The sequence below is a fragment of the Microplitis mediator genome, chromosome 8 (genome assembly GCF_029852145.1).
Source record: "Microplitis mediator isolate UGA2020A chromosome 8, iyMicMedi2.1, whole genome shotgun sequence".
In the NCBI taxonomy this organism is placed as follows: domain Eukaryota; kingdom Metazoa; phylum Arthropoda; class Insecta; order Hymenoptera; family Braconidae; genus Microplitis; species Microplitis mediator.
The window spans coordinates 9,163,916-9,180,634 of NC_079976.1; the positions used below are offsets into that span (position 1 = coordinate 9,163,916).

At 25.1% G+C, this 16,719-nt stretch overlaps 1 protein-coding gene across 2 annotated transcripts; it reads left to right on the forward strand.

Moving 5' to 3' along the window:
- Positions 1-705: 705 nt before the first annotated feature.
- LOC130673407 (protein fem-1 homolog CG6966) lies at positions 706-15,712 on the forward strand. Of its 2 annotated transcripts, XM_057478396.1 has the most exons (7): positions 706-1,404; positions 1,470-1,570; positions 8,533-8,692; positions 9,113-9,313; positions 10,700-11,547; positions 11,940-12,146; positions 14,589-15,712. In XM_057478396.1, exons 2-7 carry the CDS (start codon positions 1,511-1,513, stop codon positions 15,000-15,002), a joined length of 1,890 nt encoding a protein of 629 aa, XP_057334379.1. In that variant the 5' UTR covers positions 706-1,404; positions 1,470-1,510; the 3' UTR covers positions 15,003-15,712. The 2 variants fall into 2 exon arrangements, with proteins under 2 accessions (XP_057334379.1, XP_057334378.1); XM_057478395.1 differs by having other exon boundaries at positions 706-1,570.
- Positions 15,713-16,719: the final 1,007 nt, after the last annotated feature.

The following is a 16,719-nucleotide window of genomic DNA, read 5'->3' on the forward strand; positions in this document are numbered from 1 at the left end:
TAAAAAACGATAAATAATAAAAAAAAATATTTAAAAAATTGAACCTGTAGCTTTTTTAATTTTCTACAAGCGCAAATTTTTAGTTTTCTTTTCTTTGCAATTGATTTGTTGAAAAAAAATTTGAAAATTTTTAAATGTCTGCTAACTTCAGGATCATATTCATGAGAGTAAATGTAGCAGATATGAGACATTTAATAAATTTTAAATAAATAATTTAATCAGTTAAAATAATGAAATTCAAGAAAATGCGTCTACTGATTTTTTATTTATCTAATTATACATTTTTCACTAACATTTTATATATTTATTCTTTGATTCTACTGACATTTTATATATTTATTCAAAAACTTAAAATATTTTCACTTGCCAGTTACATTTACACTCATTCATATTTTTGAATAAATAAATAAAATTTAAATAGAATAAAAATTAAAAAATGCGTATTTGGATCAATCAAAAAATCACCGCGCGTTTTTTTAAATTCTTCACTTCAATTTATTTATTCAAAATTTAAAAATTGTCTACGTTTGCTACATTCACACATAAAAATGAGTTACCTCAAAAAGGCGGGTAGTGGTGACATCTAGCAGCACGATATTTAAACTCAACCACGTACAGATATTATATTTTATATTGTGAACTATAGATAAATATAGACTATATCACAATATTACTATTTTACACACACGAGACTTTAAAGTAGTAGTAGATACTAGATACTAATAGAAGAGAGCACAAAAGGCAAATCAGCACCCAACTATTTTAACTATCCAACCAATCCGACTGTTGACGATTACTGACGATGACTGTCTCAACCTCAACAACAGTACAACAGTAACCACCAGTAACAGTCAGTCAGTTTTAACTTTAACTCATTTTAGTTTTTCTCTATCAATTTTTATATTAAAGTTTACGGTAACTGGTAGTCAAACTCTTTTTTAATCCTCCGAACTATAGTAATTTTCGTTATACTTTTGATTTTGTATTCTATACTCATAACTAAATCCATTTCACAACACAGTTACTAGCCAAAAAGACATTTAAAATTTTTTACCATTTAACATTTAACATTTTAAATAAATATCAATAAAAATACATATCATTAAAAATAAAATGAAACTGTGATTAAATTGGATATCTAAAGTTATTTGTTAATCAATCAATGAATTAATTAATTTTCTTAGTGTACTAAAAATAAAATAATTATTACAAAGTGAATAAGCCCGTTATATTTAGTGTCGAAATAACAAAACGATAATACGATAAAATAGTGAAGACCTGGGCTGGTTGCTCGAGCAGGTTCGAGACAAAGAAATTAAACTCCAACTTGCCAACATATAAATTTAATAAATAATCTTTACACATTTTTAAATTTTAATTATTATCAATTATTATTTTATTGAGGTAATACATATAAATATATATTATATGTCTTGAGAATTTATAACCTATGATTTAATTTATGTAAGATAATCAAAAAGATATTTATTGAGGTGGTTATGAAAAAAAAATGGATATTAAAAGTGCGGTGTACAACGCTGCAAGAGATGGCAAACTCAGACGTCTAAAGGTAATGACAAAAAATTATATTTATTTTAATATTATTTATATGTATATGTAGTTTTTTTATACGTCGAGATATTTTGAAAATAATATGAGTGTGAATCAGATATGAGACAATTTGAAAGTTTTAAATAGTGAAGTAGAAAAAAATGCGCGTAATGATTTTTCAAATATTTAAATATGCGTTTATTAATTTTTTTAAATTTTATGTACAATTATTTATTTATTGAAAAATGGAGAAATTGAAAATTGGCAGCCACATTCACACGTAGAATGTGGGTTGATTAATTTAAAAAAATAAATGTCTTGGTTTGAGGTTCATTTACCCGTTGACGCCATCAATGAGTCATCAATAGATTTTTAAAATTTTAATATATGTGAATATTAATAATATTTAAGATTATTAACAAGAGACGAGATTTATGTTAATGATCACGAAGTTAACAGACGTTTAAAAATTGGAGTTTTTTTTAAACGAATTTAAAAAAAAGAAAACTAAAAATATGCTTGCGTAGAAAATTAAAAAAAACTATAGATGCAGTTTTTAAAAAAATTGTTTTTTATAATTTATCGTTTGGAAAAAAATCAAAAAATTATTAAACGTCGACTAACTTCAGTATTATTAAAAAAAACTATCGGTAGTTTTTAAAAATTTTTATTTTCAACTCATCAATTGAGAAAAAAAAGCTAAAAATATGCTCGTATAGAAAATTTAAAAAATTATAGGTGCAGTTTTTTAAACTGTATTTTCTTATAATTTATCGTTTTGAAAAAAATCTAAGGATTATTAAACGTCGACTAACTGCTGTATCATTAATCTACAATTATAAATATTCATTTTTTAAACTCTTAGTAAAATGAAAAAAGTTAATTTAAAATTTTGAATTTTTCAAAAATTAAATTGGCCGCAAAAGGTTTTCATTAATTATTATATATTTTTTATTGTTTACAAGCTAAATGTTAATGATTCGTGTTTAAAATTATCGCTTTCATGATTATGTTTTTACTTTTCTAACAATTTAAATAAATTAAAAAAATAATTTTTTATGTATTATTTATTTTCTTTGAAAGTGAAAATATGATTTTTAAAATTTTAAATTAGACTATGTATTATTATTTATTTTTTTAAATAATTAATTTTGATTTAAAAGAATACTATAGTGAATTCAGGTCATGACATCAATTAATTTTTGTATTTAATTAATTTGATACTGTTAATTATTATCTATTGTTATTTTATTGATTGTCGTTCGGTATTGGTAATTCAAATGAGATACTACTTATTGATTATTGATAATTCATGATAATATTATTCACGTGTTAAAGTAAACACTATTTTAATTCAGAAAAATAAATTACGTAAACAAAAAGTTACATTTTATTTTTAATTTCCATTTATTGCTTTACGATTTAAAATCCCATTGAATATTTTTCTTTTAAATTATAAAATTATCTAAAAATTGAATTCGATTAATTTTTTTAGCTTAAAAATTTTTTTATTTATTTCAAATTTTTAAAATTTAAATCTCAATTAAATTATTAGTTAAATTCAAATATCAAATTTTTACTTTTCAATTGATTTTTTTTTTCATTTTTCGCTTAAATAAACAAACAATTTAATTTATTTTGTCACGCACATTTAAAATTAACAACTTAACGATTCAGTATCCTATGAATCAATAATGATAGCGATCATAGTAAAAATAATAATAATAATTTTAATAATAAAAGAAGAGTGCAAGCGATAAATTATAATGAATAACAAAAAAAAAAAAAAAAATATCCGGAAGATATACAAAACTTCATCAAATAAAATACTGAATATTAATAGTTTGTAAAATAAATAAAAAAAAAAAAAGTTAGTAAAATATGCAAGGTAAACAAGATTTTATTATTTTTTCAATGATGAATATCTTAACAATCATCTAAAATATTTAACAAAAAATTAACTTCACGAGACCTAAACCATTATAAATTTACTTTCCCAAAGACTTTTGACCTTTAAAACACAATTTTAAACTGACCTTGTACAAACCTTTTATACTTATTGCTACATTTGATAATAACTTTTTTTTTTAATCATAATATCAATTTGTATGTACGTACAATAGATCAGTACTGCCAATCTGCCAGCTTTTTTTCAAAATCACTTTTTTATGGTATTTATAACTCTATCTTTTGCAATTAATGAAAGTGCCTTGAAATATTGTAAATTTTTCATAATATTCATAAGTAAAATATAATCATTTATTTATAGCCGGTAAGAAGAACGGTCGAGGTTTAAAGGTAAATCTAAGAGTTACAATCTAAATTGCGGCTTTTGTGTACGTAAAAATCATCATACTTCTGTTATTTTTTATCAATAATATTGTGTACAACAGCTAACCAGGCACATAGATGCAAGTAGTTTGGAAAGTATCCGTCTCCCTTTACTAGTATGGTAGCTGATGAAGCCCGCAATAGATTTTTAGCTCGGTTCGTACTAGTATAAGGTGTAGTCCAAGGCAAGAGTACGTTAACATAGCCTTGCTGATGAGTCCGTTAACGTACTTGAGAGTAGGCAGTACGGGCAGTACTAACAGAATTTTACTTTTCTTATGACGTTTTGAATAATTACGTCATTCAAATGATGAAAATCTTCCGGAAAAGTTTTCTTAGACATTTTATCGGAAGCTATAAAAACTGATATAATTACAAGTGATTAATAAATTAAAAGAAGAGTAAAATTCAAATATTTGTTTAGCACGGCCCAGCCTTAAGACGGTCGGGACAAACCCACCTTCTGGCATATACTTTTTTTAATGATTTTGGCGGTTCTTTTAAAAATCAATGCACGCAAAGAAATTATATTATGCTACATACCGAAAAAAAAAAATTATTTTGAAAAGATTAGTAGGCTGGCGGCACTGCAATAAATATAAATAAAAATTTAAATTACACTCATAAGAAAATATATTTTTAACTATTAGTTGTTTATAAAACTTTATGACGTCAATTTGTAAAAAATTCTAAGCTATAAATTGTCTAAATATCGTTTTTAAATTTAGTTTTAATAATTTATAATAGTGTATTGAAATATTGTTTTTTTTTTACAACATGATCTCTTTCATAATGAATTATGTTTGTAATATTTCTATAGAGGATAGATAAAATTAGGTAATTTATTCATTAACTAACAGTTAAATAGAATACATGGATGAAACCATAAATTATGTAACAAACAATACGGGTGTCTATTAAAATTTACGCAATTCCCTATTCTCAGATAGTTCAAGGCTGATTTTTAAAAATTGTTACATAAATCTATGTCATGTTTTTGTGTATGAAGAAAAAAAATACGTGGGTTAAAACGATTAGTTTTTATTTGTTTCAAATTATTCTTATACATCTTAATTTTCTATTAAAAGTTATTTTTGAATTTCCTACATTATCGACATTTTTTTAATTTAAAAATTTTGAATTATTCACTAGTTATAACTTCAATCAATTAATGAATTAATTAATTAAATTGATAATAATCATAATACATAAATAAAAAATTTTATCGGTAAAAATTTCTGTATTATCGACTTTTAATTTATTAATGAGAAGACTTTTTTTTTATTCAATTGTGTCAAGTATTGTTAAGTAATAAGTAATTTTAAGTTCTCATAATTAATATTTACATTTTAATTGCAAAATTATTAGAATTAGTTAATTATTTATTTCTCATTATCTAGAGTATTTTGTAACTACCGGTTCGTATTTCATCATTTAATAACAAAAATTAGTTATTACAACTTTTTTTTGTTCTTAAATTAATTAATTATATTGATTAAAAATTAAATAAACTTTTGGCTCAATTACGGAATAGCTATAGTGTAATTCTTAACATCAACTGATTTATAAAAAATTTAGTTGATTATAAAAATAGTCTTTATGCAGTTAAATAATATCTGCGTAATAGTTATCACGAGTCTAGACGTAAATAATAATAACAATAATCATAAAAAAATAAAATAAAATAAAACCTGCTATAACGTTGTAATATTAATCTTTTTTTTTCTTTTATAAAAGAAAAAAAATCAGTAGTTACATAAAGTAAGAGTCGATCTGATCAGGAAGACAATTAGAAAGCTGTATATTTCATGATATCATAAGTTCAATTGATTATTTTTAACCTATTACTTTTTTTTCTTTGCAAAAAAAAAAAAAAAAAAAAAAATAAATTTAATTCTTCAAAATTCAAATTTAAATTGATAATAATTTTCAAATTATCATTGATACAAAAAAAAATTAATTTGAGTCAAGGTACCGTTTTTGGTCACTTTAGAGCCAGTTTTGGCGCTTAGAAATTTGAATATAATAATTTGTAAAATAGGCGATAGCATAATTAATTACAAAATATGTTCGATACTTTTATTAATGAAAGTTTTTTTAAATACTTTTTCATTAATCAAAGTATTTAAAGTCCAAAAATGGAGCAGTGACCATAATTAGTACTACTACCCTATTACTCATAAAAAAAAACAATGATTTTTTATAAAATTTGTTTATTGTAATTTTAAATGCAAAATTTATATTTAGCTATATATATAAATGTATATATGTTATAAGATACTTTCACAAAAGACGATAAGTCGATTCCCCACCATGTTCTAAACATCTCGATACTTGATTCCTGATGAAAGGGGTAGTAGTCTGTTTTAAATTTTCTCTTTTTCTTTTCACATCAACTGTTGATTTTAAATCATCAGCGGATTTATCTACAGCAGTATCTTTTTCTTTTACTAATTAATTAATTAATTAAAGATATTGTTAATTTAATTAATGGTGTTTATTATTAATTATCAATGGATTTACCAGTTGAAACAAATTTTACACGAGTAAGTTTATTTTCAAAAATTAAATTTAATCTAAAATTATAAATTCTGAATGATCAAAAAAAAAATTTTTAATATCCAAGTTCTAATTAGCAAATTGTCTGACTCCATTACAGAAAATCTTCTATTTGTGCGAAAAAAAAGTAATTTAAAAATTTTTTTTTCATATAAAAAACAATTTCATTTCTAGTAGATGTATATTTTTGTCTAGGTTACTAAAATAATATTTTTTCTGACTATTACTATCTGAAAATTGCACAAAATCACCTACTAAAAAATATTAAGTTAGACAATTTGCTAATTAGAACGTCGATATAATTTTGTAATCAGCGTAGTCATCTTAGGTACTTTATTTATTATTCTTATTGTCAAAGTTCATGGTACTGACAGTTGAATTGTAGATAAAAAAAATTTTTATTAACTAATAAATAAACAACTAAATTTTACCGCTAACTCGTAAATGAATAAACGATAGAATTTTATGTACTTTTACGATTTTTAAAGATATATGCATCAGTTACAGACAATGACAATGCTTTATTTATCAATAGATAAAATTAAAATAATTTTTTAATTAATTTAATAATAGTTGACAGTGATAATATTTAATATTATGATTATTATAAATCTGAAGGTAAAGATTTAAATTAATGATTGAAGGATAGAATTAACGATTAATTATAAATTAGAGAGGAAAAATAAATAATTATTAATTCGTGTTATTGAACTTGAGTGAATAAATCAGCGTTTTTTAAAACTCAAGGCTCATTTAATTATTTATATTTTTTATTTACTCAATCATTTTTTAAATATTTAATAAGAAATTGCACAATTATACTTATGATATTTAATGAATTATTTATATTTAATTATTATAAATAAATAAATACATGATTTCTAACCGGTGATTATTATTATTATTTTTTATTATTGGTCTTAAAAAAATTCCTAACGAAAATACTAAAAGTGGGTGAGTGAAAGAGAGTTGGTAATGAATCCGGGCCAAACATTCTCTTATTTTTTTATTTTATTTTTTATTGAATTTTGAATCTTATGTCAATTATTCGTTAATATAACGGTATCGCGGTTATGGGACCTCGTAAAAAGAAAAAGATAAAAAACAGTTTAATTTACTGAATGGTAAAGGATAAAAGTAGTAGAAGTAGTAGTAGTTTGGTGGTGGAAAATAAAGGTGGAGGATGAGTAAGAGTACAAGGAGGAGAAGAAGGTAGAGGGCAATGGTAAAGGTAAAGATGGTAAAGGCAATGTAGTCAAAGACAAATACACTAACGATAAGACGTGAATAAGTTAACAATTCTTTGCCCGACTCACTTTTTTAACATAAAAACAAAAATTTAAATTATTTAAAAAAACAAAAAAGTGCAATTTTAGTGTTTTTTATTATTATTTATAAGCACGTGGTCTTTTAATGATAAATCGATTTAATTTATCAAATTACAAATAAATAAAAAAATTTCAAGTTTGTTTTTTTTAAATAGAATATTAATAACTTTATTTAGATGACGTATCATCTCAAATTTCAAGGCTTCGCTCAACAAGTGCTTAAAAAAAAAATACATAATAATTTTTAAAACTAACAAATTTACTTTTTTTGTTGGATAATTTTTTTAAAAATTTTGTTTACTTATTTTATTGTGTATAGATTTTTCGGTTGACAAAATATATATAAAAGATATTATGTGTAAAAAAAAATGATAAAATTTGAATTTGTATCTAGTAGATTTACGTCAAGACACTGGATATTTTATTTAAATATTTATTCATTCGTGTGACGTTGACCGAGGACTTTTTTTTATTTTTTTCATTTTTTTCTTCTTATTCAAGACTTCAAGTCAAATAAAGACGACACTTAAAACACTAGAAAATATTATATTAAGTTGTTTTATATTTTTCATTGTTTATATCTGAGTGAAAAAAAAAAATAAAAAATAAATAACATTAATAATTTTGTCGTATTGTTTTAAAAAAAATAAAATAACCACGGGTTCGATATCTAGTGTAAGTTATAAATAATAGGGGATTAAATTATCAAGTCTATTGTAAATAAAATATTTAAAAATTGAATTTATTTTTGTTATAATTACAGGTATTCCTTGATGATAGAGAGAAACATGACCTAGAACAATTAGTGGGTGCAAAAACTCATGGGGCAACGCCGCTAGTAATGGCCTGTAGAAATGGTCATTACGACGTCGCTGAATATCTCATTGAAAAATGTGGAGCTGACGTTGAACAGCCTGGCTCAGGTGAGTTAAAACAATCAATAAAGATTTATTTTTGTCTTAAAACTTTATTACCATGACTTAGTTTTATTGCTTCATAAATTACAAGTAATAAATTATCAACAATAACTTGGAACACCATTATTTTTTATTTGTTCTAAATTTTAAAAAATCAAATCTAGTATATTATACACCAAGGGAGGAAAGTAGGACATTCCAACCCGCGCGTATTATTGCCTACCCAGACCTGTGCTTGAAAGTTTAAATTTTCGCCTCTGTTTATGGGAAAGATGGCGCATGCGCTAATTTTTTTTCTCATAAAAGAAAAGAGCGACTTTCTTTCCTGTAAACAGGGCAGGAATTCAAACTTTCGGCGCGGGTATGGTGAAAAATTTGGTAATAACAAAACAATTAAAAATGATATATTTACTTTTTTTGTTAAAGTTGTGTTTGATGGAGAAACAATAGAAGGCGCACCTCCACTTTGGTGTGCAGCAGCCGCTGGTCATTTGGCTTTAGTTAAATTACTTGTTAAACGTGGAGCTAAATTAAATGCAACAACTAAAACAAATTCAACGCCATTGCGTGCTGCATGTTTTGATGGGCATTTTGAAATTGTTAGATTTCTTGTTCAATATGGTGCAGGTATTTATTTATTTATTATTATTATTATTATTATTATTATTATTATTATTATTATTATTATTATTATTATTATTATTATTATTTAAATGAAGGAACAACGGCTTTACTGATCTGCTTAATTGACATCATTTTATTATTTTTCGAGTAACATTTCGTTAATGGTAATTAACATCATCAGACCCATATCTATATAATCAATTACATTAAAAATTTAGTTTAATTATAATATAAATAGTGTATAAAATATATTTAAATTTAGATATAACAATCACTAGTCTGATCGTTTCAATAAATTAAACGCAAAAAAAATTGTTATTATTATTCATGGTAAAAAAATAAGGTTCCATGACAACTGATCCCCGACAAATGATCACACGATAATTGATCCCACAGACAACTGATCTCACTGACAATTTCATAAAATGATTAATTAATTACTATGACATGAGTAATTAAAATTCACTGTTATAAATATAAAAAGTAAATCAATTGTTGATAAACATCAATTGTTAATGGGATCAATTTGTAAGGATCACTTGTGATATAAAATTGTGGGAATCAGTTGACGGCACACCAAAAAATAACAAACACATCTGATCCCTTTCATTTTTATTTATTGGTAATATTTCACGAGTTCATTGCTTGTATCTTCAGACCTTAAAATTTTTTTTTTTTTTTTTAACGAAAGAGAGAAATTTATAATTCAACATCTTTTAGAAATTTTAGTCATTATTATTGTGTATTTTACTAATTTTTATGTTTGAAAGTCAGAGAAAATGTTTTCTAATAATTACACCCCACAAAAAAAATTTCTTGGTGTAAGAAAAACTTTGCGTTATGAAATGAAAATAAAAACTTTCTTAGGACTAGAAAAAATTTCATAACGCAAGAAAATTTTTTCTCACCCCAAGAAAATTTTTGTTTTCAATTTATAATACAAATTTTTCTTGAGGCCAGTAAAAGTTTTTTGCGCCAAGAATTTTTTTTTTCTGTGCGTGACCACTACGTTATTCAAAGTTTTAATTATTTTTTTCTAGTTAATTAAACATTTTTGCTTAAAGATAATTCATTTTATTGTAACTTATTTATATTTTATTGCTTTATTTTGATTGAAAAACATGAGAGTCTGCTTAACCGCCCATCTATTGGTGCTTTATCCTTTTAAATAAACTTTGTAATTGATTTTATAAAAGCTGAGTTACTAAATCATAAAATTTACTACTTTTTTGTATCAAACAGTTTTTTCTCTCTTTCACATTTACTATTGTTTAGTTATAATTTTTTAATCATTAATAATATTAATGTAATGCGAGGGCCTGGTCAAGTTTAAATTTTACTTTTTGTCATTATTATAAATAATTATAATTAATAAAATAATTATTTTAGATATAGAACTGGCTAATAAACACGGGCACACATGTTTAATGATCGCCTGTTATCGAGGACACGTACGAATAGCAAAATTTTTATTGGCTTTAAAAGCAGATACAAATAGAAAATCAGTAAAAGGAAACACAGCGTTACATGATTGCGCTGAAAGTGGATCACTTGAAATTTTAAAAATTTTAGTTGAACATGGAGCCCGTATGGATGTTGATTCATATGGTATGACACCATTATTGGCTGCTGCAGTGGCTGGTCACATGCATATTGTTCAATATTTAATAGATATACCTCAATTAGTATCACGAAAAGAAAAAATAGATGCATTGGAATTGTTGGGAGCAACTTATGTTGATAAAAAACGTGATATGATTGGTGCACTTGATTGTTGGAAACGTGCTATGAATGAACGTTATAATGGGGATGGTAAAATAATTGAAAAACCACCACGACCACCAGTTGTTGGTGCTTATGATTATGCTCAAGAAATATCTGATCCTGAAGGTTTAGATGAATTGCTGGCAGATCCAGATGAAATGCGTATGCAGGCATTGGTTATAAGAGAAAGAATTCTCGGTCCAGCTCATCCTGATACTAGTTATTATATAAGATATCGCGGTGCTGTTTACGCTGATTCTGGTAAATTTGAACGGTGCATTGAGTTATGGAATTATGCATTGGATATGCAGCAGAGTATGTTGGAACCTCTTAATCCAATGACACAAAGTTCATTGTTTAGTTTCATTGAGTTATTTAGTTTCATGGTTGGCGAAGAAGGCAGACAAACTCCCAGAGGACGTAGAATACCATCAGTTGAGAGACATGAGCTTATGAGAGTTTTTAAAAAAGCGGTAATTTATTTAAACAGTTTAATTAAATTATAAGGGTGTGCAAATAGTTCGAACTTACGAATTATTAGTATCGAATCGAATCATTCAAAAGTTTATGAAATTTAAAATTTTTTTCAAACGACTTAAAATTGTGATATTTTTTAAAATAATTGAAATTTTTATCGGAAGTAAATAGAATTCAGACACAAATTTACAAGATAATTATTTTTTGTTACTTTAAAAAAACTTGACTCATTACATAAAAATTAAATATTTGAAAGTTAATCAGAATTTTCGGATTTGAATAAAGTAATTTAAAAATTTTCTAATAATTCAAATTTATCGAATTATTTGGGTCGCACACGTCTAGTAAATAAATAAATATTTATATATTTGTCTTTTATGATTAATAGGTATTGGAAGTTAAATTAGGCAAACAAATGTTAGACAAATTGCCATCCTGTGATCGGGATCTTACAAATTTAAATCGTACACTCGTAATTACACTTCATCTTGCTTGTCTGTTAACACGTGAAATGCCCGATATTAATTCGTCTGATTATGATGCCCTCCATAAAGCTATTTACGAATTAGTACGAATTAATGCCAGAGATAAAGGAGTAAGTATTAATAAGTAAATACTTAATAAGGTAAAAGACTTATTACTCGCTCATTTTTCATTGGGGTGAAACTAAACCACTCAATATAAATTGGTAATTTAAATGAAAAATCATTATTTTTTTTTAGTTTTAAATATTAGAATTAAGAATAATGTTGATAATTAATTATTATTAATTTTTTCTCAACTGAAAGTAAATATTCTTGATACAAGAAATTTTTTTTGAAAACCTCAACTTTATCTGATTAAGTAGAAATCTTCTCTGACCGAGACGAATTCTCTTGGCTCAAGAAAATCTTGACTTTGTTCCCGAAAACGTTTGCTATTCAAATATCTTATAATATAAACACTTTTAATATAAATAGTACGGTACTCTTTTATCAGAAATATTTAATATAATTGCACATAAAATTTGAGTGTGTGATATTAAAAATAGATCAACACATATACTTGAAATCGTACTGTGCCCTTTTTTCACAGATTTTGGGTGGGTATTATTTGGGAAATAGGTCAACACATATGCTTGGAATGGTACGGTACCCGTTTATTTATTTCGAATAGAATAAACGCCGATCGGCTATACATACAAAGTTTTTATTACAAGATTAAATAATTAGATAGCATAATTTTTATGCATATACTTAATAACTATAAAGAAAATTATTGCACAGACGAATACAGATTAATAGAGTAGTAACAAGTTTTTTATATAAAATTTTAAGGAGGAGAGTGAACCACCAAAGTAATCTAACTCAGTACAATGATTATTAACTAGATTCGCAATCCTGTTTATTGGTCCATAACATAGATAGTTTTTTGTTGTCTTTATTGAATACAGCAACCTTCGGGATCTTAGATCTGTTCCAAGATTTCAGGTTTATCGAAAACCATTAATTATTTTTTCACTTAAAATATATTTTTCTGAATAAGATTTATCGACAGGATATTTTGTCACGAATTTTTGTCTCTTGAATATTTAGTCTGGGGATATTTTGTCTATCGCATGATTTGTATTCGGATATTTTATCCGCGAATTACAAGTCGTGCTACGCTTTCTGACATCTTTAAGATAAGAAGTTTTGAGGCTATTTTTTGACCTATTGATAAAGCATCAATATGCTGACATAATAATCACATTTATGTCCCCAAAAAAATGTCTCGCTTAAAAGATACAAACGACGACAGAAAGTAAATTACAAAACTTTTTTGGGACGGAAAAAAGAACACAAATTTTCTATGACTTTTAGACCAACATCTGCACGTCTTATTTATATAAAAAAAAAACTTGGCTTTGAGACAAAAGAAATTTGTCTTGTCTTTTTAAAAGACATCATTATGACACTTTAAAGTTGTCTCTATGCTAATTGGGTATTTTCAAAATTATTTTTAGCGTTCAAGATCCAGATATCAAAATAATAAATAATAAAATTATAGGACAAAGGAATCGTTAAATAAAAATTGTAATCAGCAAACTTAAATTGCAACGTTTCGCTGTATTTCCCAGCTTCATCAGGCTCTGTACAAAAAACATATATATCTCAATATAAAAAAACCAAGATCATGTATCGATATATCAGCCATTAACTACAATATCTCTCACATTACATACCTCGAATTGCAGCTTAGCATTTGTTATTAACATTAAGCCTCGCACACAAACTCATATATACATATTTTTATTACTCGTTGCGTAACGAGTACTAGAAATTCATTATTCTCAAAATTAAAATTTTATTCTAGTATTTAAAACTACAAAAAAAATTATCTTTCATTTCATTTACCAATTAGTACACTGTAAAAAATTCGTGGAGTGAATGCGGATGAAATCCGGAGTGAGTGCGGAGTGAATGAATTTTCAATTATTCACTCCGAAGGGGAGTTTTCGCGGAGTAGATAATTTTTTATTAATTTAATTCCTCCGGCGTGACATTCACTCCGGAGAGGGGTTTTGAAAGTATTATTAATAAAAAATAACTCCATTAAATAAAATCGAAGTAAAAACTCGCGTATTACATTACTGATCAGCTGATACGCACACACACACGCATACGTACTCGCACTCGACCCATATACTGTTTAACAGTTTAATATAAATTCATTTAAATGTTACAACTCCGGACCGGAGTAAATTGAGAGTGAAATAAAATCCGCGTCACTCCGAAATCACTCCACTAAAAAAAAACTCTCAATTCACTTCGCATGCGGAGTGATTTTTTTTGAAACACCGGAACTCCGAGTGGCGGAGTGAAATTAAATTCGGATTCACTCCCGATTTTTTACAGTGTATTAAGGATTTTTACACTTCAATGAAAAGTGAGCGAGTAATGGTTTTCTTAGCTTAAAAAAAAGGGACTAAGAAAAAATAATGGTGGTTTAGTCCGGGAATCGAACCCATATCTTTTATAAATTCAAATAATAATTAAAATTATTAAATAATTTCTAGGGTAAGGATGTACTTCAAATGATCCACAATGTAGATGCGACAATTCCCGCTCGTTATTCAGCTTGTAAATTAACATCACCCCAATTAACAATGGCATTGTTAAAAGCTGGTGCAGATCCAACTTGCAAAGACGACGATGGTAATACAGCATTACATTTGACAGCTTTATCTTACCCATGGCGCACTGATTTGGCAACAATACTACTGCGTGCTGGTGCACACATTGATGTTGTTAACAATGATGGTAACACATACGAATCATTACTCGATGACAAAATAAGATTCATGACACTTAATCCTATTAAATATACAACTTTGATGTGTTTAGCTGCTCGCGTTATTCGTAAAAATAATAACAATATTGATATTAATAGGGTACCCGTTCACTTAAGAGATTTCGTTCTTCAACATTAAATGTTACATTCAAATTCATTTTTCATTAAATTTAATAATTGCTATTATTTTTAATAAATTAAAACTTTTTAAAATTTTTTTTTTTTTTTTTTTTTTCGATTTCATTTTTTCATAGGAATTCTAGTCTCGTTATTAATTATTATTATCAATGAATTATAAAAATAATTAATTGATTGCTTAATGGAATTGATATTAAATACACAATAAATTTTTATTGTTTCTTTGTATAATTAATAAAAATTATAGATTGTAAGGCGGCATGATTTACTTTTAATGATAAAAATTTTTTAAAAATAAATTACATGTTTTGATGAAAAAAATTTTTTAAAAGCTCAAAAAAAATTTTTTATTTAATTTTGCAGTCGAAAAATATTTTCTATTTTTTTTTTCTTTGTTTGAATAAATTATTTGGTGTAGAAAAAAAAAATATATAGTAAAATAATAAAATAGTGTTTTGTAAACAATAATAACTAGATAATTAATAATAAAGTGATTAACAATAGTAATAATTTATAAATGTTATTAAATAAATTTAAGTATTTGTTTAATTTTAATACTTTTAAACAATGACATTAATAATGAATTAAAAGTCGCAAGGCTATTGGAGGAAAAAAAAAAGCTTTGTGGTAGTACTGATACTTTTATGTACTTTGTGATAAAGAAATAAAAATGTTAATTAACTTTATAATAAATAAAAATAAGTTAATAAATTTTGCTTTCGTTTTCAATTTTTTTTAAACAATCGTTTAATTAATTAATAATTTTGTGAACTAATGAGCGTGTAAACTTCAATTATTAATTAATATAGAAAATTATACGACTAATTGTAGATTTTTTTTTGTAAATATTGTGAAGGCTGTGGATATAAAGGTATGTTTGGAAAATAAAAAAAAGTATATATATATAAATAAAAAATAAATTATTTTGTTATTTTTTTTTTTATTATATTTATCATTGGTAGACTCTAGTTGACCCTGTAATTATAATTTACGTGATTATTATTATTTATATTTCCGGTTGGTGATAAACTTACCTTCGTTTGCTGTGAAACTAAATAAATAATATAATAATTAGTAATTATTAGAACTAGTTACAAATTTTTAGTAATATTAAATACATTAATAATTAATCAATTAATTCTAATAGAATTGTTTAGTACATTGTCATGAAAATGAATTTTAAAAAAATTAATAGTAAAATGTCAACTTTTTATAGTTGATTTGATTATCAACAATTTAGGGCATTCGCAGACAATGCCCTTACCCCCACTTTTTTAGGATATTTGAAGACAAATTTTTGTGACTATTGAAATTTTAGTAATTAATTAAAAAAAGTTAAAGCAGTAATTGAAGAAAAGACAACGTAGGTACGATTTTGCCGGAATATAGATTTGAAAAAAAATTACTTAGTTGTTATCAATTAGGAGTTTATTTATTTATTTATTTATTTAATGCGCATTTTTGAAATTTACAATAAGATACAATAATTATATGATTATATGATGACAATGATAGACTTAGAAGCATTAATTAGTATTTAAGTAAATCATAAGTAGACTTATTGAATTGCTCCAATGAACCTCCAAAGAAATCTAATTAAGAGGAGTATTTAAATAGATCACAGGTAATTGGACAATAAAAGAAAAAACAATCATGTTATCATTATTATTGCGACGTTTCGACTCTTTATTGAGTCATCATCAGACTCTGAAAAATAC

Bases quoted from the DNA above. Each gene is read 5' to 3' on its own strand.
- LOC130673407 (XM_057478395.1), top strand. From the start codon at position 1,511: ATGGATATTAAAAGTGCGGTGTACAACGCTGCAAGAGATGGCAAACTC. The intron at 1,571-8,532 runs GTAATGACAAAA...TTATAATTACAG, and splicing joins GCAAACTCAGACGTCTAAAG to GTATTCCTTGATGATAGAGA. The intron at 12,147-14,588 runs GTAAGTATTAAT...AATAATTTCTAG, and splicing joins TTAATGCCAGAGATAAAGGA to GGTAAGGATGTACTTCAAAT.